The following is a 24,670-nucleotide window of genomic DNA, read 5'->3' on the forward strand; positions in this document are numbered from 1 at the left end:
CTGAGCACTTGAAAGGAGGCTAGTTTGAATTGAGAGGTGCCAGAAGTATATACTGTATTATATATATATATATTTATATATATACTGCATTTCAAAGACATAGTACTCCCCAAAAGAATGTAAAATAGTTCATGAATAATTTCATATTGATTACATGTTGAAATAATATTTGGTATATATTGAGTTAATAAAAAATATAATCATAATTAATTTTACCTGTCTCTTTTAACTTTTTTAAAATGTAGGTACTAGAAAATTTTAAATATGTATGTGACTTAAATTATATTTCTATTGGACAGCACTGCTCTAGAAAAAGAGATGTAAAGATTTCATAATTGTTCACCAAAACTTGACTTGCTCACAGTCATACTGAGGAAAAAAAATAAGTATGATGCTCTTCATATCTCAGTTCAAAGTTGCTATAAAAATATGGTTAGTAATCAGGTTTGTTACAGTTTTCATACTAGTAAATTAATGGTTTGTCTTTCCCCTTAATCTTAAGGGTTTTCTAATACTAGTTCATTGAGTCACATGATGATTACGCAGGTTAAGAATATAGACAGTACATTTGGAGTTTCTTTGTAAACAAAAGAAACAGCTTACCATGTCTTTTTACTGTAACCTCATGATAAGGAAAAATATTTTTTTGGGATAATTCCAGCAACCAACGAACGGCAGATTTACTCAGGCCCACAATTTCCACAGCAGACCCATCTCTAAAATTAAAAATAAATTTTACTCTGTGACAATGAGTAAATTAAGCACTACCTAAAGAGCATTCAGGGACTTCTCTGGTGGTGCAGTGGAAAGACCCCACGCCCAATGCAGGGGGCCCGGGTTCAATCCCTGGTCAGGGAACTAGATCCTACATGCATGCTGCAATGAATCAGAATTCGCATACTACAGCTAAGGAGCCCGCGTTCCGCAACTAAGGAGCTGGCGAGCTGCAACTAAGACCCGGTGCAACCAAATAAATAAATAAATAAATATTTTTTTTAAGAAAGGGCATTCAAAAAACAGCTTTGAAGAATTATATAACTAACACATTATAAAAATGACTGTCTATAAAAAAATCCTCACTTTATAGGAATGTGCACTGCATATATAAGAAATTGTGATTCACTTTGCTATACAGTAGAAACTGACACAGCAGTATAAAGCAACTATACTCCAATTTAAAAAAAAAGAAATCATTCCTCTTATTACTTTGCCATTGCTTACCAACTTAATGTATTTTAAAAAAATTCTATGAAGTAGAATAGAGATTATGGAGTAAAAGGAGATAGCTGCTGGAAAAAGGCAGAAGTAGGAGTCAGAGAATACTGAGATAGAGTTCCAGTGAAAAAGGTAGAAAATACGGGATATTGAATTGAAGAAAGCCAGGGAAGGTAAACATCATAATTTGAAAGCTCATTTTTAAGGAAAATGAAAGGGAATTATAAGATCTAATAACTCACCAAAATAAACAGGTTTTTAAAAGAATTTGTAAAACATGTAATGACAACTACTATTCAATAATTTTTTTTGACAATTCTGATTGAAGATAAAATTTGGAATAAGAAAATAGTTTCTCAGACTTGATATTGTAGTAAGAACTTGAAATCATAAAAAGAAATGATGGGATAAAAGATTTAAAAATTAAGGGGAAAATGTTCAGAAAGTGAAAGGATTTCATAAAAGACAGGACAACTGGTCGTTTTCTATATTTACAAAAGATAATAATAATGAAATACTTACAAAGAAAACACTTCATGTTATAAAGAAATGTCTTAACTATGGGGATAATAAGTCATAAAACTTTCCTTTGAGGTGCCTGCAGGTAGTCAACCCATGAGAACGTCCAGAAGAGAACAGATAGCTTTACTTGATGACTTATATCAAGAGGATTGTGTATGTGTATATTAGGGGAGAGAAAGGAGTGCATGGAAGGGGAAGTAGGGGAAAGGAAGGAAGATTTTGACTGATTTAACATGAAGATTTCATGGTTAATAGAACAGAAGATTCCACAAGTATGTGGTTTTACAAATGATATAACTATATAAGCACTAAAAATAAACATTACCTTGGAGTGGCTGGGATTCCTTTGTTTCTAGCTCTGTCACTTTCTCCCATTTTATCCATCCATGTACCACAATTTAAGCGATTTCCTCCATAAACAAATCCTGTTTCTTCATCAACCCCTGCAGTTATATTAAAACCTAAAAAAGAAAAATAAAACATTTATAAAAATATAATAAATTAGGACAACTACTCTAGAGAGTAATCTGGTAATACCTTAAAAGTTGAAGATGTGCATATTCTACCACATAATAATTTCGTTTCTAGACATACACTCTTGAGAAATGCTTACCTATGTGAACATGGAGACACATACAAGAATATACATTGCAACACTGCTTGTGTTAGCAAGAAAATAAAACTGCTGAGAAGAGGAACAGAAAAACCCTAGTCTAGTTATATAATGGGAAACTCTATACCATTTAAGATTAATGAACTACATAAAGCAAAATGGATAAATCAGAATGACTGAGTAAATAAGTTGCAAAAGATATGCATAATAAGATGCCTTTTCTGTAAAATTTAAAATATAGATAATACTAACACATATAACCATGTATGTCTATATGGCTATGTCTAATATGATAATATTTGTATAAAATTAGAAAACATAAAATACATAATATATATACATTATACAGTATATACTATGATATACTGAATATATGCTACATAATATATATCATACATAATTTACACATACTCAAACACACATAAACACACAAAATACAAAAATATACATGGAAATAGTAAATCCTGATTATAGGATGGTTGTTAATTCTAGAGAGTGAGGGAAGAGATAGAGATGAAACTTTAGCGGTATCTGCGGTGTTTTATTTCTTTTCAAAACAAAAGAGAACGATCTGAAGAAAATCTGGCCAATTGTTAATATCTGTCTAATTTCAGTTCTAGGTTCAAAGCATAATTTACATCGTTATTTGTATGTTGAGATATTTCATAATTAAAATTAAAAATTTAAATAACTCAGAGATGATGAACACAGATGCAAAAATCCTCAACAAAATATTAACAAACCAAATTCAACTTGAAAAAGCATATACCATGATCAAGTGGGATTCATCCTGGGATGCAAGGATGGTTCAATATTCATAGATTAATCAATGTGGTATCTATACATCGCATTAAAAAATTAAAGAATAAAAATCATATGATCATCTCCACAGATGCAGAAAAAGCTTTTGACAGAATTCAACATCCATTTATGATTAAAAACTCTCAGCAAAGTGTGTATAGAGGGAATGTACCTCAACAAGATAAAGGCCATATATGAAAAGTCCACAGCTAACATCATACTCAATGGTGAAAAGTTAAAAGCTTTCCTGCTAAATTCAGGAACAAGACAAGGATGCCCACTCTCACTGCTTTTGTTCAGCATAGTATTGGAAGTATTGGAAGCCACAGCAATCAGACAAGAAAAAGAAATAAAAGGAATCCAAATTGGAAGGGAATAAGTAAAACTGTCACTGTTTGCAGATGACATGATACAATATACAGAAAATCCTAAAGACACCATCAAAAGATGACTAGCGTTCATCAATGAATTTGGTAAAGTTGCAGGATACAAAATTCACATACAGAAATCTGTTGTGTTTCTATATACTGATAATGAACTATCCGAAACAGAAATTAAGAAAAAAAATCTCATTTACAACTGCATCAAAAAGACTAAAACACCTAGGACTACATCTAACCAAGGAGGTAAAAGACCTGTACTTGGAAAACTATAAGACATTGATAAAAGGAATCTAAGATGATACAAACTAATGGAAAATATACAGTGCTCATGGAATGGAAGAATTAAATTGTTAAAATGACCATACTATCAAGGCAAATTACAGATTCAATGCAATCCCTATCAAAATAACAATGACATTTTTCACAGAACTATTTCTAAAATTTGCATGGAAACATAAAAGACCCCAAAGAGCCAAAACAACTTTGAGAAAGAAGAAAAAGATTCCCTTCAATGGGGGATCAAGATGGCAGAGTAAGAGGATGTAGAAATCACCCCTCTTCCCAAAACACATCAAAAATATATATACATTTGGAAAAATTCTCATGGAAAACTAACTGGAACCTGGCAGAAGAACTCCTTCACAACCAAGGCTGAAAAAATTATTCCCATGTAATCAAGTAGGATGAAAAGAAAGGCATTGGGTTGGAACCTGTGTCCCTGGGAGGGGAATAAGGGAAAAGGGAGATCACATGGGCAGACACTCACCCTGGGAAGTGAGTGGGTAGAGCCACAGACTGGGTGTCCAAGTTCTAGGGTCCTATATGGAGTAGACAAGCTCCCTTGGCTGTTTGGAGAACTCCTGGGACAGACAGAATGGCTTGAGAAGCCCAGATTCCACTTGTGAGGAGTATGTGGGTGCTGGCTTTCCATAAGACAGGGTGAAGAGAGAGGTCTATCCTAGTGGCTATTGCCTCCTTGTGCTCCCCAATCTGAGCTGAGTAAACACCATGGCCCCACTCACTCCATGCCACAGCTTGGCACTGGATTTATGGCAGCCAGGTCCTGGGAAAAGACTCCATGCAGGGACACAGAAGGCAGTCTGGGGCCCTGGATTGTGGTCCAGGTAGGGTGGCAGTGGCCATTGTTGGCACTTACTCAAACAGTGCCAGAGAAGCAGCCCGGATTTCTGACAGGAGTGAAGCTGCTTCAATTCCCACAACCACAATGCCATGAATCCCAGTGCCAGCTGAGTGAATGCTTCAGCCCTGCCTACTCCAGGCCATAACCTTGCACTAGATCTGGGACAACTACAACAGGGGAAAAAAAATGTGACCTTGGACTGTGTCTGAGTGGATGCCTACACAGGCAGCACACTGGACCTCTGCAAGTGTATGAGCCCCACTTATTGTAGCACCCCCCCCCCACCTCTGGGGCAAAGGCCCCAGTGTGGGGAGAAGGAAAAATACACACTTAAAGGAAACAGAGCCAACTTGAGCCTGACCTTCAGGACACCTGCTCCAGAAACTTGGGAGCAGACCCTGACCCTGAAAGGGCAGTGACTGCCACTGAGCAGAGAAGAAATCCCACCTCACACCCTGTGTAGGCTCCAGCTCCTACAAAACCAGCTACACCCCATATCAAGGTGATAGTGGCCAGTACACCCTGAGGAAAGGCATGGCTTGTGTCCACATCAAATCCAGCCCTCACACTAAAGATATTTGGCACATGTAGTCCACACAGGGATGCCCTCACATAAAAACACACTTTCAAGACCATGATAATAACTGTTTCACCTAAATTCATAGAGACAGAGAAAGTTAAGCAAAATGAAGTGGTAAAGAACTCCCAACTGAAAGGGCAAGAGAAAGCCCCTGAAAAAATAAATAATGAAACAGAGATAATCAGCCTACCAGTGAGTTCAAAAAGTTAGTAGTAATGAAAATGCTAACTGAATTAAGAAAGAGAATTGATCTAAGCATGGGATCATTTTAACAAGGAACTATAAGGACGACCTGATAAAGAAGAGATAATTCAATTTCTGAGAGAGAAAACACTTGAGAAGCAATGAATAACAGACTAAATGACACAGAAGAATGCATACATGATCTGGAAGATAGAATAATGGAAATCATCCAATTAGAACAGTAGACAAAAAGACAAATGGGAAAAAAAAGTAACATATGAGATCTATGGGCTAATATAAAATGTGTCAATATATAGGGGTTCCAGAAGGAGAAAAGAGAAGGGGATCAAAAATGTATTTGAAGAAATTATGGCTGAAAACTTCCCAAACCCAAAGAAGGAAACAGATATCCAGGTACAGGAACACAGAGGGTCCCAAACAAGATGAACCCAAACAGGCTCACACTAAGACATATCATAATTAAAATGGCAAAAGTTAGAGATAAAGAGAATTCAAAGGCAGCAAGACAAAAACAGAGTCATATACAAGGGAACTCCTGTAAGATTATCAGCTGATTTCTCTGAAGAAACTTTGCAGGCCAGAAGGGAGTGGCATGATATATTTACAGTCCTGAAAGGGAAAAACCTACAACCTAGGTTACTTTGTCAAAAATTAATAAACCTTTAGTCAGGCTCATCAAGAAAAAATAGAGAGGATCCAAACAAACAAAATAAGAAATGAAAGAGGAGAAATAATATATGCTATCACAGAGATACAAAAATTCATAAGAGAATACTATGAATAGTTATATGCCAACAAATTGGATAGCCTAGAAGAAATGGACAAATTTCTAGAAATATACAGCCTGCCAAGACTGAGTCAAGAAGAAACAGACAATTTGAACAGGCTGATTGCTAGAAGTGAAATTGAATCTGTAATTTAAAAACTCCCAGCCAACAAAATTCCAGGAGTGGAAAGCTTCACAGGGGAATCCTACCAAACATATAAATAAGACCTTATACCTATCCTTCTGAATCTATTCCAAAAAACTGAAAGGAGGGAACACTCCCAAATTCATTCTACTAGGCCACTGTCACCCTGATACCAAAACCAGACAAAAACACTACAAAAAAGAAAATTACAGGCCACTATCTTTGATGAATATAGATGAAAAAATTCTCAACAAAATATTAGCCAACTGAATCCAATAATACATAAAAAGGATCATATACCATGATCAAGCTGGATTCATTCCAGGGTCACAAGGATAGTTCAACATGGGCAAATCAATCAATGTGTTACACCACATTAACAAAAGGAAAGGAAAAAAACCCACATGATCATCTAAATAGATGCAGAGGGCTTCCCTGGTGGTGCAGTGGTTAGGAATCCACCTGCCAATGCAGGGAACACGGGTTTGAGCCCTGATCCAGGAAGATCCCACATGCCGTGAAGCAACTAAGCACGTGCACCACAACTACTGAGCCTGTGCTCTAGAGTCCGCAAGCCACAACTACTCAGCCTGCATGCCACAACTACTGAAGCCTTGTGTCTAGAGCCCGTGCTCCGCAACAAGAGAAGCCACCAAAATGAGAAGCCCGCGCACCACAACGAAGAGTAGCCCCGGCTCGCCGCAACTAGAGAAAGCCCTTGCACAGCCACAAAGACCCAAATACAGCCAAAAATAAATAAATAAAAAGAAATAAATAGATGCAGAAAAAGCATTTGACCAAATTCAACATTCATTCATGATAAAAACTCTCATCAAAATAGGTATAGAGGGAACATATCTCAACATAATAAAGGCCACTTACTACAAACCCACAGCCAACAAAAATACTCAATGGTGAAAAGCTGAAAGCTTTCCTGCTAAATTCAGGAATAAGACAAGGATGCTCACTCTTGCCACTTCTATTTAACACTGTATTGGAAGTCCTAGCCACAGCAATCAGACAAGAAAAAGAAATAAAAGGTATCCAAATTGGGAGGGAAGAGGTAAAACTGTCTCTATTTGCAGATGACATGATATTCTAAATAGAAAACCCTAAAGTCTCCATCCCAAAACTATTAGAACTAATAAATAAATTCAGCAAGGTTGTAAGATACAAGATCAATAAATAGAAATCTGTTGCACTTCTATACACTAATAATGAAATATCAGAAAGAGAAAGTAAAAAAACAAAACAAAACAAACAAAACAAAAACCTATGGATAAACTAAACCAAGGAGGTTAAAGACCTATACTCTGAAACCTATAAAACATTGATGATGGAAACTGAGGATGATTCCAAGAAATGGAAAGATATCCTGTGCTATTAGATTGCAAGAATTAATATTATTAAAATGGCCATACCACCCAAAGCAATCTACAGATTTAAATCCCTATCAAAATACCCATGACATTTTTTTCACAGAACTAGAACAAATAATCCTAGAATTTATACAGAACCACAAAAGACCCTGAATTGCCAAAATAATCCTGAGGAAAAAGAACAAAGCTGGAGGTATAACCCTCCCAGACCTCAGACTATACTACAAAGCTACAGTAATCATAACAGCATAGTATTGGCATAAAAACAGACACATAGATCAATGGAACAGAATAGAGAGCCCAGAAGTAAACCCATGCAGCTATGGTCAATTAATCTATGACAAAGGAGGCAAGAATACACAAAGGAGAACAGACAGCCTCTTCAATAAGTTGTGCTGAGAAAACTGGACAGACACATGTAAAACAATGAGATAAGAACATTCATTCATACCATGTACAAAAATGGACTCAAAATGATTTAAAGACCTAAATGTAAGACCTGAAACTAAAAGAGAACATAGGCAGAACACTCTTTAACATAAATCACAGCAATATTTTCCTGGATCTGTTTCCTAAGGCAAAAGAAATAAAAGCAAAAATAAACAAATGGGACCTAATTAAACTTAAAAGCTTTTTCACATCAAAGGAAACCATCAACAAAACAAAAAGACAACCTACAGAATGGGAGAAAATACTTGCAAATGATGCAAGCAATAAGCAGTTAATATCCAAAATATACAAACAGCTCATATAACACAGTATATTAAAAAAAACCCAAATAATAAATAAAAAATAGGCAAAAGACCTGAATAGACATTTTTCCAAAGAAAATATACAGATGGCTAATAGGCATATGAAAAGATGCTCAACACAGCTATTAATAGAGAAATGAAAATAAAACCACAATGAGGTATCACCTTATATCGGTCAGAATGGCTATCATCAAAAAGCCTACAAATAAAAAATGTTGGAGAGGATGTGGATAAAAGGGTACCCTTGTACAATGTTGGTGGGAATGTAAGTTGGTGCAGTCACTGTGATATTTTTAATATCTAAGTTAGGTCATATCACTCCTGCTCAAAACTGTTCACTGGCTCACTTCAGTAGGGAGGTTCCTTAAAAAACTAAGAATAGAACTACCATATGATCCAGTAACCCCACTCTTGGACATATATCCAGAAAAAACAAAAACTCTAATTCAAAAAGATACATGCACCACAATGTTCACAGCAGCACTATTTATAATAGCCAAGACATGGAAACAACCTAAATGTCCATCAACAGATGAATGAATAAAGAAGATGTGGTGTATATATATATATATATATATATATATATATATATATATATATATATATATATATACACATACAGTGATCTACTTTAACATGAATTTGTTTGAGTACTGGTGAGATTGAATGCTTCCCCCTATGTTTATTAATGGATGGTTGATGTATGTCCTTGGGCAAGCTACTTTTACCTCCTCCTATTTCCTCTATTATGAGCTAGGAATAGAGGTACTAGCTTCTGGAAATGTTTGTCAAGTGATACACAAAAGCAAAGAGCTTTTCAGTTTATTTGATATTAAATATATGACACAAAGGCAAAGAGCTTTTTAATTTATTTGATATTAAATAATTGGATAGTCAATGTTTAGTGAGTAAATCTCAGAGATTTAGCTACAAAGTCATAAGAACACATACAAAAAGGTACACAAGTCAAAATGACTATGAATGAATAGGTTGTTTCAAATGCAAAAAGTGGGTAGAAAATTTATTTTTGCACTTTCTGATGAGTTGGCAAAGTATTCCAGGCTATTGGCTCCCTCCCCACAATCAACCCTGGAGAAACTACAGAAGTATATGTGAGGTATTGATGTGAAGAAGTCACATAATGTTTGGGAGAAACTAATAAAAACACGTGAGGACTTCCCTGGTGGTGCAGTGGTTAAGAATTCACCTGCTAGTGCAGGGGACACGGGTTTGAGCCCTGCTCCAGGAAGATCCCACATACCGTGGAGCAATGAAGCCTGTGCACCACAACTACTGAGCCTGTGCTCTAGAGCCCACGAGACACAAACTACTGAGCCCGCGGACCACAACTACTGAAGCCCACGCGCCTAGAGCCTATGCTCCGCAACAAGAGAAGCCACTGCAATGAGAAGCCCATGCACCACAAAGAAGAGTAGCTCCTGCTCACTGCAACTAGAGAAAGCCCGTGTGCAGCAATGAAGGCCCAACACAGCCAAAAATAAATAAATTCCTTAAAAAAAACCAACTCCCTCCAAAAAAAACAAACAAAAAAAACAAAACAAACAAAAAATACGTGAGACCTGACCAGACACTTTGGACTTTTATTCCACCTCGGCTCGTAAGGCTGCTGTGTTACAACTTAAGGAGATTGCTTCTTTTCAGTGCTTACAGAGTAGCTAATAATCAAGGGAATATGAGCTTATTGGGAAAAGATAAACATTAGATACCAGAGGAGTCTAATGACTATATAAAAAGAGAAGCTGAGTAACATATTTCACATGAAGCAGAATTACTGGAACAGATGGACCAATAATATACAATAAGCAAAATAAATATCCTCAAAGACATAGGTAAGATATTATTAACATGAAGCAGGAACAAAAGACATTAAAAATGACTAAGTGGAGACGTTAGGTCTGAGATTTTTAATAGTTGAAATAAAGAAAACAATAAAGTGATAATAAGGGACTAAATAGTAGATAGACACAGCTAAGAATGAATTAGTGAGATGGAAGATAAGATTGAAAAATTCTCCAGAGGTAGCAGGAATGGTTAAAGGGAGAAAATAGAAAAAAAGAGCTAAAAGCTATGGGGGGCTACCCTGGTGGCGCAGTGGTTGAGAGTCTGCCTGCCGATGCAGGGGACGCAGGTTCGTGCCCCGGTCCGGGAAGATCCCACATGCCGCAGAGCGGCTAGGCCTGTGAGCCATGGCTGCTGAGCCTGCGCGTTTGGAGCCTGTGCTCCGCAATGGGAGAGGCCACAACAGTGAGAGGCCCACGTACCACACACACACAAAAATAATAAAATAAAATAAAAGCTATGGGGATAGAATTAAATCAAAAGATATCCTGACAAAAGTATCCCCAGAAAGTGGAAAGAGAAGGAAGAAAATACTTGAAGAAATAAAATGATAAATATCCTAGAATCAAGAAAGATCTCAGGTTAAAAGCACTCATACAGTACCAAATGAAACAGATACGGAAAGTTAGAGTAAAATCCTGAATTCAGACAAAGAGATGGTTCTAAAATCTTCAAGAAAGAAAGAGTAGATCACTTCTAATGGAACAAGGTATAGGTCCATATACCTTTCAATAGCAATATTGGAAACAAGAAGTCAACAGAATAATATTTTCTAAAGCATTTAAGAAAAAAAGCATTTATGTCTAATCTGTCATTTAAATATGAAAGCATAATAAAAATACTGTCAGCCATACAAGGCCTCAGAGCGCTTGACATGTAAGTTCCAACTTTAAAAACATTCATATAGCAGCACTAAAGATACTCATATAGCAACAATAAAATGACTACAGCAAGGCACTGTAGTAGTAGGCACTGTTCTGAGAGGTTTTCATATATTAACATAAATAAATAAGCTCATCTGATTAACTCAAATAAGGAAAGAAATAAATCTTAGAGGATACTAGTAAGAGAGATGGAATGAAAAGATGATCAAATTACACATAAAAGTTTATTGTCGCCTAAGAAAAAGCAATAACCAAAGAAAACAAAAAGAAGTACAGTCATAACAATTCAAACTGAAATTCCACCTAGATAATATCAAATAGGAATTCAGGGAGAGGGGCACACACTAAATTACTTATTCTGTTAGGGGTCAATATAGATTTTAATAAGTTAAAGAAATGAACATAGACATGGTAAATTAATACAGATATAGGTCTTGAAAACAAGAATCATAAGAACAAAAATAAAATGAATTAAAGTGGAACGAATTGTTTCTTTTAAAAAAAATTTGTAGGGCTTCTCTGGTGGCGCAGTGGTTGAGAGTCCACCTGTCAATGCAGGGGACACAGGTTCGTGCCCCGGTCTGGGAAAATCCCACATGATGCGGAGCGGCTGGGCCCGTAAGCCATGGCTGCTGAGCCTGCGTGTCTGGAGCCTGTGCTCCGCAACGGGAGAGGCCACAACAGTGAGAGGCCCGTGTACCGCAAAAAAAAAAAAAAAAAAAAATTGTAAAAGGCAAACTCACATAGTTAATAGAAGTTAATGTGAGAGATTATCTTTGAGACATGAAGGTGGGGTAGGATTTCTGAAATGAAATACGGTGAAGAACACCATAGATAAATTGGGAAAAGGTTTGTGCAATTCTAAAACTAATGATGGACAAATATCTAGAACAAACAAAAAACTCCTGATAATCAACATGAAAAATACAGGAATGCCAAAAGAAAGATGAGTAAAGGCATAGAACATGAACAAATAATTTATAGAAAAGGAAACTTTCCAAAGAGGCCAATAAACATATGAGCAAATACTCAAATTCAATAACAGGAGAATTGCGAGTTAAAACAATTACATATGGCTTTACACCCATATTTGGCATTAGAGGATAATGCCAAATGTTGGTAGGCATATGGACACTTAAGAAGCTACTTTGATTGTTAATGGGAATAGAGACTGGTGCAGTAATTCTGGAAAGGAATGTGGTAGTGTTTAAACAAAGGGCGTAAGAGTATAGTATATGTAGCTCTGATATACCAATGTTAAGTGAAATAAGCCAGACATAAATAGACAAAAATTACATACTTCCATTTATATGAGGTACCTAGAATAGTCAAATGCATAGAGACAGAAAGTAGATTAGTAGCTACTAGGGGCTAGCAAGGGAGAGAATGAGGAATTATTGCTAACTGGGTATAGTTTCAGTTTGGGATGATGAAAAAGTTCTGGAGATGGATAGCGATGATGGTTGAAAAACAGTGCAAATGTACTTAAAGCCACTGCACTGTACACTTAAAAATGGCGAAAATGATATACTTTATGATAAAATGGTAAACGTGTATTTCACCACACACACTTAACAGTAGAAAACCAGCAATCCAATTAGAAAATGGATAAAAGACATGAACAGACATTTCATCAATGAGGGGATATGGATGGTAAATAAACACATGAACAGATGTTTAAAACCATTAATAGGGAAATGCAAATCAAAACCACAATGTGTAGTGGTCTACACAACTATCAGAACATCTGAAAATAGGTGATAACAACAAATTCTGGCAAGGACGTGGAGAAACTGGATCTATCCAGCTTGCTGGTGGGAATGTGAAATGAAAATAGTTTGGCAATTTCTTATAAAACAAAACATGTGCTGACCACATCACCCAATCACATTATTGGGCATTTATCCCAGAGAAATGAAAACTTATGTTTACACAAAAACCTGTATATGAATGTTAATAGCAGCTCCATTTGTATTAGCCAAAAAAATTGGAAACAACCTAAATATCCTTCAAAAGATGAATGGTGCATTCATAAAAGGGAATACTACTTAGCAATAAAAACTAATAAAATATTGATAAATGCAGCAACTTGGATAGTTCTCAAGGGGAATTATGTTTAGTGAAAGAACCAATCTCAAAAGGTTACATACTATATGATTCCATTTATCTACATTCTCAAAATGACAAAGTGTAGAGATGCAGAACCGATTGGCAGTTGTTAGAGACCAGGGGTGGTTGGTGTGACTATAATGGGATAGCACAAGGAAAACCTCTTTGGTGACGGAACAGCTCTGTACCTTGACTGTGGTAGTGGTTACATGAAACTATACATGAGGTAAAACTGCACAGAAGTACACACACACACACACACACACACACACACAAATGAGTTAACGTAAAACTGGTGAAAAAGGAATATGGTCTATAGCTTAGCTAACAGTATGACACTAATATCTATTTCCTGATCTTGATATTGTACTACAGTTATATAAGATGTCCTCATTGGGGGAAGCTGGATGAAGGGTTCAGGGTACGCTTATGTGTCATTTTTGTAACTTTCTATCAGTCCCCAATTCTTTCAAAATTAAAAAGTTGAATAAAAGGTCTACATGCACTTAAAGCAATATATATTTTATAAGATAATACATGAATATACAACAAACCCATTGGAATGTCTCTTAGGGGAATGAGTAATAAAATAAATTATTGTTAGCCTTGCACTGGCTAATGATGATGACAGTGTGCCATAAAAATAGGAATATGATGAATTTCAAAGAGGTTATAAAAGTATATTTTAACTCTGAATACAAATAAACCTGTTTATAAAAAGTATTTTATAAGAGCCTAGATTATGGGGCAGACAAACTATGGATGAAATCCTAGCTCTGCCACTTAGCACCTGTGTGACTCTGGGCAAACTACTCTGCTTCAGTCACCTTCTCAATAAAAAAGGGAACAATGTAACTCATGCCCAATGTTCTCAGAAGTGTTAAATGGGAATAACGTAGGTAAAGTAGTTAGCACAATGCTTAGCACATAGCAAGCACTTAGTTATTAGCAATTATTGTTATGATTATAAATTCAAGCACCAAAATTACCTTTCAAACTGGCTGACAAAAGATATAACATTTTATCTTTCCCCTAGAAACTAAAACTAAACTGGTGAGATCAGAAACTCTTAATCTTTTTCATTATTATATTCTGAAGTTTTATACACAAATAAAATACTTGTGAAATAAATGAACAATTACAAGGTTTAATTTCATCTCATCACTAAATCTTTACTATGTACCTAAAGTTATGTACCTTCATCCTTCATGTTCCGATCTATCTGTGGACCAGCATTCCTTTCTCGGAACTGTATGCCCTGCATGTGTCTTTGCATAGCTTCCTGTATTACTTCAAACAATGGTTGATCCTGTTTGAGATATAATGGATGTTACCTCTGTTAGAAATCACATTTTTCTTATCGTCTCCCAAATTCCACAACTGAAGTCTTGTGGAAACATATATTTTTCTCTTAAAAGGAGAAACGGGGATAAGGGGTTGGACTGGGGAAAGAAACAGCTCCTATACATCATATAATAGATCAAACCTTTGGCATATGAACATTTAACATACTGTAGTTTTAACTATAAATTCTGTGACATGAAATAATTTGTAATTTGCTGATACATGAAAAATAATCTTGTGAGCTTGTGTAATCTGCGTTAGAGTGAACAGTTCAGCTAATAAATGAATCTAGCTTATTATACAGAAATCTGAGTTTTAAATTGGCATTGCTGTTCTAATTCATCCACATACATAGCAATGGAGATAAACTATATACTATAATGGTAATTTACTTTAGGTTAAAAAATTTTTTGTACAAATATTCTTTGAACACTTCATGATAGAAACATTGTAGTGACATAAATCTATGCTAGCCCTGAGGTAGCTTAGAAGTCCTCCATACCAAATAAACTATAACATAAATGCAGATCAGAAGTGGCAAAAGTACAATATCCCTGGGGGAAAAAAGAACACAAAAAAATGTTTATTCATTCTGCACTGCTCATAAGATAAACTCTGAACTCCCTGGATTGGTAGCCAAGGCTCTCCAACCTGGTCCACCCTTTCCACAATCCCCTACTACCCTATAGGAACCCTACAAAAAAAGCCAAACTAGACTGAGTAGTATGTCCTAAACTGTGCGCCAATCCACCCTGTGCTTTATTATTCATTTCATCTTTAATATCTTCTCACAACTTCCCTCATCTCTGATGAAATCCTACTCACCTTTCAAGGTTTAGTTTAGGTGAAATTTACTTTCACCTAAAAGTTTCACCTGAAAGTTACTTTCTGTAGTCCTCCCTGAGACCCACCTACTAGATCATCTCTCTTTTTTTTATGAGACTACATAGCACTTCCCTCTTTTTTGCAATGATTGTATTATATACACATCACCTCTTCTACCATGTTGCAAGCTCTTTAGGCAAACAGCAAGTCTTATCTCTGTAATCTCTCATAGTAGCAGCAGGTGCTAAATAAATACCAATATTTGAAGAATTTGTAAGATTCAGATTCTTAATTTTACATGTATTTTATATTAGAAGCTAAAAGTCATTTTTCAGGAACAAAAATTATTTTAAGAAATGATCTTTACCAGTGTACCAGCAGACAAAGGAGCAGAATCATCTGTAGGATACATTCTGGAAACTGGGCACCTGAGAATGTCTAGACCATTTGGGACCATTTTACAATAATCCTGAATACACTGCAGCCACCACCACACAGCATCTCGGCAGTTGTATCTGGCATAAATTCCTTCACCCAGGAGATTAGGAATGAGACCATGTCTCAGGGTACCAGCAAATGCTAAAATAATATTCCTAAAACAACAGAATTAGGTGAATCATTTGACACGAAAACAATCACTTAAAAAATTGAAGACAAAAAAGTCACTCTTGGTAATCATTATTTTTTACGTATTTTCTCTCCTGCCCTTATTTCTTTGTATTTTCATGTAGAAAGAGGTCATAATATAAAATAAGCGCTGAATTAAAAGTCAAGAACCTTGATCCTAGCCCTGTCTTTTTCTCTAACAATCTGTGTGACTAACCACCTCTGGGAGAATTTTTTTTCATCTATGGAGTTTGGGATTGGACTGGGTGATTTTTAAGGTCCCTCATAGCTCTAGGTTTTACTTTTGAAATCCCTCGTATTTCAAAATCTGAGGAACTAAGAACATGAATCTTATTACTTTAAATAGCAGATACCAAGAATAAAACAACCATATAAGAAAATAAATGAGTAAAAACTGACCTTGAAAAACTAATTTATTTTCAAAAACTTGTAGAGAATATTTTATCTTTCAAAGTGTTATTCTACGATCATACACCAAATGACAACTTTGTAAGATGGCATGGCATTCTAGAAAGAGCATGAAACTGAGAAATAAGAAGACTGAGATTTAAATCCTAGTGTTGCTATCTGTATGACCTTGGAAAAGGCATTTAAATCTCTAGGCCTCAACGCTTTTTGGCTAAACCATTTAGAAATTTAACTAATTCTATATATCAGTTCAATGCTCATTTCTTTTTAAAAAAATTTTTTAAAATTTTTGGCTGTGTTGTGTCCTCATTGCTGTGCATGGGCTTTCTCTAGTTGTGGTGAGTGGGGACTACTCTTCGTTGCGGTGCGCAGGCTTCTCATTGCAGTGGCTTCTCTTGTTGCAGGACATGGGCTCTAGGCATGTGGGCTTCAGCAGTTGTGGCACATGGGCTCAGTAGTTGTGGTGCACAGGCTTAGTTGCTTCGTGGCATGTGAGATCTTCCCAGACCAGGGATTGAACCTGTGTCCCCTGCATTGGCAGGTGGGCTCTTAACCACTGTGCTACCAGGGAAGTCCCACGCCCATCTCTTAAATTATAGTGTAAGAGGAACTTTTTATCTTTGCAGTACCAAAGTGTTAGTATGGACTGTGACACTTACAATTAATAAAAAGTCAGAGTATTAGCAATCTTAATCATCTAGAACATGTCATACATGAGAAAGTTGAATAAAAAGTCCTCTGTCCATGAACATCTCTGCAGAGGGTGGAAGTAGAACTATCTGTGGTAGAGACAGCCATGTGTCCACCAAAATGGCTTTCCTATACATCCCAGCCTACCTTACACTTGGCTGTGGCCAGATGACTGCATTCTAAGGCAAAAGAATGATAAGTACATGGAACAGGTGTGTGTTCCTCAGGCTCTCTTTCCCTCTCCGCCAGCTGACTGGAGAGAACCTAGAGTCCCTGGAAGATGGTATATCCTGAAGATAAAGAAGCCTATATCCCTTCACCACTAAGTAGAAAGTTCCCTCCTCAACACCCGTACAGGATCAGAAGCAAATGAATTTCGTTTGTGAAAAGCCATTGAAATTTAAGAGTTTATAATTCATAGCAGCTAGCACTACCGTAACAAATGCATTATCTTCTGGGAAATCATCTAGATCAGGGGTAGGCAAACTTTTTTTCTGTAAAGGGTCAGACAGTAAATATTTTAGGCTTTGTTGGCCATATATGGTCTCATCATATATTCTTTTTTTTTTTTAATGATCCTTTAAAAACGTAAAAACCATTCTTAGCTCATAGGTCATACAAAACAAGTGACAGGCCATAGTTAGCTGATGCCTGATCTAGACAGTCATATGTAAAACTAAGTAGCAGAAATTTTTGACAGTACATAGAAGTGATCATTGGGAGCCCAGATAACAATGAAAGTAAAAATAATTATTTTAAAAATGAACATTTATGGAGTGCTCAGCATGTGGCAGACATTGCTCTAGATACTTTAACCATATTAGCTTATTTAATCTTCACAAAAACCCTATAAAGTAAGTGCTATAACCATTCTACGAAGAGCACAAAGAGAACAAATAATTTGTCAGGTGGGCATTTGGAACCAGGATTAGAACCTGGTAGTCTGGCCCAAACCCAAGTTCTTAACCACTATACTATGCTCCTGACGTTCCACTTCCTACTTCTTAATCACAATCATTTAGGGGCATTTGGGGAAGAAGCACACAGCCTCCCAAATTTCTATAGCCCCATAATAGTATCTTAAGTCCATAATAAAAGGTCTTATTATATATTAGGTTAGTATAGGGAAGCATATAATACATTTTAGATGCTGACTTAGAAATTTCCAATTTTAAAAGGATCAGAAATAAAACTTGTCATTTGGAGAGGCAAACCTCCAGTTATTTCTCGGGTGACATCAAAATAAGGTATCATATAAATGCTTTTTTTGCTACAAATTTTAACTTGCAGAGCAGTGATTTCAAACTTTAGTCTTAGGCCGCTGAAAATCACCTGGAGCCCCTGCGAAAACACAGATTGCCATCTGCCAAATCTGCCCTTTCCACCCCCAGGTTTGGATTCAGCAGATCCAGCATAGAGACCAAGAACTTGCATTTCTAACAAGCTGTCAGATGATGGTGACACTGCTGATTTGTGGAACACTATACAGCACTGATGTCGAGCCTTTCTTTTCTACCTCCGATAAATTCATACATAATATTGTGACATAAGAAAACAGCATTTTAAGTCTAGAAAACATAAAACTGGAGGTTACGAGGTCTGACATTAAAAAGAAGAAAACCTGGTATTATAATTCTTTCTACCGGACTCTGTCAAAAAGCCAGCAATGCCTTCATTATGGAAGAACAGAAAATGGCAGACTTTCCAATTTTACCTAAAAGTTCATCTGAGTTCTTACACTTAACTTGGGCATAGAAATTTTACTCTTTAGTGAGTGATGTTAGTAATATGGTTATACATTTTTTAGTTTTACTTGAAATAAAGTAGCAAATGCTAAAGATAACCTGATCTGTAACATGAAGGGTTAGAATTTGGTAACTTTAAAGATTTTCACTTCTTTGAAATTCTATGATCCTATTAATTGAATATATAAAAAATAAAATTAAAAAACACACCTAAGGAAAACATGCCTCCCAAATGTTGAGAATAGATGAATAAGAAAAGTTTGAAGAGCATGTGAAAAACATTCGAACATAAACCTGCATTGCAACTTTTTAGAGATTTCCTACCTGGCCTCCAAGTAGCGTCCAGTAATCAGCAGCAGACCTCTAAGGGCAATAAAAGTATCCCTTCCCCAGCAGCGGAAAATACCAGAAGAAAAGTGAGGTAAGCCTAACAGAAAACACAACAAAGTAATATATTAACCTTAATATACACAAACCTATGAACTCCATTACTATAGATGAGTTGCTCTAAACTTGGGGGTCAAGGATGAGCTAAAAAGAGTCTTTAAACCCTCTTAAGGTATCTGCAGAATGTATGGCTATACTTATGTCAACTTTTGTGTGATGAGGTTCCATAATCATATCTGATTCTTAAAGGAATCTGTCACCCAAGATAGATTAAGAATCAGTGCTAGAGAGCGATGCTTATCTGAATTGGTTCAAATGTGTGAGTCTTTAAACACAGATAAACTTTCTTTTAGTAAATTAAAGTTAAAGATTAAAATCAGAGGTCAAATAATTAACACATCAAGAAACTCTTAATATAATAGTAATGATATATTTTAAAAGGTTCTATGTGTAATTCGAAGGCAACAAATTAATCTAAATATGAGATGATTACCTTAATGATACATAATTAAATGTTTATTAATCTATCACTATAGAGTTACTTTATTACCAAATTTCCCATTGACTTAAAATGACTTAGAAGTGTATAGTTTGTTAGCCAGAGACAATTTTTACAGATGAAAACAAGGATTTCAGATGCCAAATAACCTGAACATTCTAGGTAACTGCAGCTTTTATGCATGAAGTAAAACAGAGTGACTGATGGATAAAATCTAAAATTTTACTTTTAGATTGAGTTTGGTTTCTTACAAAACATGAAAAGAATGTAATTGTTATCTGTACTAAAAACAATAATCAGTAGGAAAGTAAAGCAAAGGAAATTAGCATTTCACTCAAGAAAACCAACTACGCTGAAGTAAATGTAACAAATACTTTAGGAAGGGAAAACTGAGGTCATAAAATGTTCACAGCATTCATTCATAACTATTTTCTAAGCACTTAACACTATTTGACAGTATCTTGTTTGTTTTCTGGTTTGTTGAATGAATGTCTCTCCCCAATAGAAAATAAGATCCATGATAACAGAAATCTCATTTGCATTGTTTACCAAAGTATATCACTGAAAATTGTAACTGGTACATATCACTATAAAAACTTACTGAATGAATGAAATAAAAGATTAATTATAAAAGGTAAATTGAGAGGTGAAAGAATTTGACTAAGATAAACAAAAATTGGCAATACTTCACAAAACTTTAAGTTTCTGTTTACTGGGTCTTCACCTTGTATGTTCTTCTGTTAAGAAAACATCAGAACTAAAGGTAACATCAGCCGTTTTTTTCTATATTGTCTTTCAAACAGTGGTACAAAATTTCCCTAAACACTTTGGGTATTGTTTATACATGGTTCACATATACAGTTTATATACTGGGTTGGCCAAAAAGTTTATTTGGTTTTTTCCGTAAGATGGCTCTAGTAGCGCTTAGTTGTCTTTAACTTCATTCAACATAATTTTGTTATACTGTATTGTGACAGCTGTCATATCTGTCGTGCATTAAAAAAAAAACTTATCAAAATTGGTGAATTTTTGTGTAGCCATTTTAATACTGAAGATGGAAGAAAAAAAGCAACATTTTTGGCATATTATGTTTTATTATTTCAAGAAAGGTAAAAATGCAACTGAAACGCACAAAAAGATTTGTGCAGTGTATGGAAAGGTGCTGTGACTGATTGAACTTGTCAAAAGTGGTTTGCGAAGTTTTCTTTTGGAGATTTCTCGCTGGACGATGCTCCATGATCAGGTAGACCAGTTGAAGTTGACAGCGATCAAATTGAGACATTAATTGAGAACAATCGACATTATACCACATTGGAGATAGCCGACATACTCAAAATATCCAAATCAAGCATTGAAAATTATTTGCACCAGCTTGGTTATGTTAATCACTTTGATCTTGGGTTCCACATAAGTTAAGTGAGGAAAACCTTCTTGACCGTATTTCCACATGAGATTCTCTACTGCAACGTAACGAAAACATTCCATTTTTAAAACAAATTGTGATGGGTGATGAAAAGTGGATACTGTACAACAATGTGGAATGGAAGAGATTGTGGGGCAAGCAAAATGAACCACCACCAACCACACCAAAGGCCGGTCTTCATCCAAAGAAGGTGATGTGTGTATATGGTGGGATTGGAAGGGAGTCCTCTATTATGGGCTCCTTCCGGAGAACTAAATGATTAATTCCAACAAGTACTGCTCCCAGTTAGACCAACTGAAAGCAGCACTCGACGAAAATGTCTGGGATTAGTCGACAGAAAACTCATCATCTTCCATCAGGATAACTCAAGACCACATGTTTCTTTGATGAGCAGTCAAAAACTGGTACAGCTTGGCTGGGAAGTTCTGATTCATCCGCTGTATTCACCAGACATTGAACCTTTGGATTTCCATTCATTTCGGTCTTTACAAAATTCTCTTAATGGAAAAAAAAAATTTCAATTCCCTGGAAGACTGTAAAAGGCACCTGGAACAGTTCTTTGCTCAAAAAGATAAAAAGTTTTGGGAAGGTAATGGAACAAAACGGTACATACGATGTTCAATAGACTTCTTGGTGAAAATTAAAAACGTGTCTTTTATTTTTACTTTAAAAATCTAAGGAACCTGTTGGCCAACCCAGTATATGGTTGATGATGTAATTCCGATGATGATGATGACAGCAGCTATCACATATATATATAGTACTCTGTGCGGCACAGACTTCCTGGTACTTTAATCCACTTAACACCTTGCATAAAATGTAAGTATAGATAGATCCAAGGGTGAGTTTGAGTTGGTATGCCCCAAAATACAGGCAGTTAGTCTTTGTTAAAAAGTCAAAACTATAAAATCTCTAGCACTGATGTGTGGAAATGTTTGTATTAACTTTTTGACCTCTCAGAGTATATGACTTAAGATCACACATCTTCTGAATGACTTCTACCTTGTCAATTATTATAAAAGCTTATAATTATATACATATATTGCACCACTGTCACCAAAGGAAGATATTCCTGGCCTTTGTATTCATTTAAAAATGAAACGAAGAAATTTATCTGCAAATCTGAGAACAGTCCTATATATTGTTAGTATGGAGTATATAAAACTCTCCTTTAGCATGTTAGAAAGAAATCCCAGAACTTCTATTTATATTTATGAACTTATTTTTAGTTTCTCTTTTTGTTTTACATTGTCCCTGATATGTAAACATACCAAGTATCATAACTTATATCAGTATATCATTTATGATATCAATATATCAGTATATTTATTTTGGGAGTGCTTAACAACAGCAGTGAATAATCAAAAATGTTGAGATCACTATTCTATGTAATAGGCTTCTAAACAATAAGCTTTAAAATCAAATTCTGCCTATCAACTTTTTTTCACAATGGCCCTGTTCAGTTTTATGACCATCTGCATGGATTCACAGGGGAAAGTACCAGAAGGAGATCAAATAGTTGAGTGAAAATCTAAAACACAATTACATAATTAAAACATTCAGAAGGTTCATATGATCATTCCAAATGAAAAGTTAACTTCTTTTTTATTTGTTGGGTCCACTAGGTCTTTTTTCTTGGTCTGAGCAAATGCAAATTTAAGGGTAAACAGAGGAATTCACACAGACAACACTGTTACTTTCATCCTGCAGTTAGTATTTTTCAGTTTAGTTAGGAAAGTTCTAAACTTCAGTGGACTCAAATATTAAATACTTCTTAGAAATAGCTTGAAATTTATTAAGAAGATACCAAAAGCCTATTTTGCTTAGATTTCAACTTGTTACTTGATTCGGGTTTTAAATCTACTTCCAGGAAAAATACCAATAGAGCTGAAAGCATTTGATTGCAATTAGACACATAATAAAAATTATTTAACATTTGTTTCGTGTTTTGTAACTTGGTTGGGTTAATTTTACAAGGTTGGGTTAATTTTTAATGTTGGGAAACAAGTATAGTGTAATGGAAAAAGGGTAGTAAAACAAATTTGATTAAAAAATGCAAAATGTCATAAGTTGGAAAAATAAACATGAAAAAAAGGATTAACTGGCCACAATAAAAAATGCACATAAATAAATGTCTGGTACACAGTAATAATTGAATAGTTAGAACGGTCACTATTTTTACAAGTGAATACCTATGAAATTTTACTAAGCAGTAACATGAAATCTTGAATAACATCATGAGTTTTTTTAATAATAATTTCTTCATAGTGTCCTCTCAAATCCTGACTTACACATTTAACCTTGTACATAATTTCTTACCTGCGGCTAGAGATACACAACACTGCTCCTTCTCTCTTGTGATTTCATTCAGCCTGCATGGTACATCCATAAGGGAAGGTGAAAGAAGTGGCAGAGAAGGGCATTTTCCTACTCCACACATTTGGACTGAACCCAGGGAAAGATGTTTCACAAAGGTAGAACCGTTCTGAACAAAGCTGCAACAATGTTATAGAGTTCAAAATATTATGTGTGGAAATACAAAATTTTTTATTATTCATTTATTTATTCAAAAAATTTTATTAGGGTAAGAACAACTAAGTTGAGACCTACCTGTGTAAAACAGATTTTTAAGAGTACAACACAATATTGTTATTTATAGCCACAATGTTGTATATCAGATCTCAAAACTTACTCATCTTGCATACCTGAAATTTTATACCCATTGATTCAAAAATTTTTGGCAGTATTATTTTACTTGGTTTCTTCCCTTCAAAAAGTCTCTCTACACAAATGTGTAACAATGCTAATATCAGTAGAACAAAATTTTCAATTTGGATAAGGTTTCAGAACTGCTTTCATTTCACCCAGTATTCTGTCTAGCTGGCTTTAAAAGGCCTGTTGTAAAACAAATGGTAGGGCTGAAGTTTTGTTCCTTCTGAGATCATGCCCAAATCGATCTGGCAGCTCTTCACTGGTACATTACGACCTGTGGTTTCATTTTAGGGAAATTCACCAATAAAGGCAAATTTCCTTTATCATAATAGAAGAATATTTTTTCTGTTAATTAATGAAAAATTAGAAAAAAGAATGCTGTGTGTAGATTTACGAAATTGTATCCATTAACTTAACAAGTCAAGGAATAAACGGAAACAGATAACATAAAACAATTAAAATTTCCCATCAACACGTTTTTTAGTTTTATAGAACAGATTTTAATAACTGTTTGTTTTTGTGTGTTCCATATTAAAGGATGTTAATAAATTTACTACCCACTTATCAACTTTTTCAGCTCTATGTGTGTATGACAATTCCTCATGTTTTGGTCTTTTAAGAGTGTTTAAACTGACTGTATGTGGCTTCTATACAAA

General features: G+C 35.3%; 1 protein-coding gene across 2 annotated transcripts in view; it reads right to left on the reverse strand.

Annotated features, from left to right (window-relative positions):
• Positions 1-24,670, reverse strand: part of AGL (amylo-alpha-1,6-glucosidase and 4-alpha-glucanotransferase) — a 79,046-nt gene that overhangs the window by 14,205 nt on the left and 40,171 nt on the right. For both annotated transcript variants that reach the window (XM_082833793.1, XM_082833792.1), the window contains 6 exons: positions 23,622-23,797; positions 19,318-19,420; positions 15,891-16,116; positions 14,552-14,663; positions 2,063-2,198; positions 604-716 (listed from right to left, as the gene is read on the reverse strand). In XM_082833793.1, coding sequence (XP_082689919.1) covers positions 604-716; positions 2,063-2,198; positions 14,552-14,663; positions 15,891-16,116; positions 19,318-19,420; positions 23,622-23,797 — 866 coding nt within the window. The remainder of the gene's footprint in view (positions 1-603; positions 717-2,062; positions 2,199-14,551; positions 14,664-15,890; positions 16,117-19,317; positions 19,421-23,621; positions 23,798-24,670) is intronic.

This window comes from Leucopleurus acutus (genome assembly GCF_964270905.1).
Source record: "Leucopleurus acutus genome assembly, chromosome: 2".
NCBI classification, from domain to species: domain Eukaryota; kingdom Metazoa; phylum Chordata; class Mammalia; order Artiodactyla; family Delphinidae; genus Leucopleurus; species Leucopleurus acutus.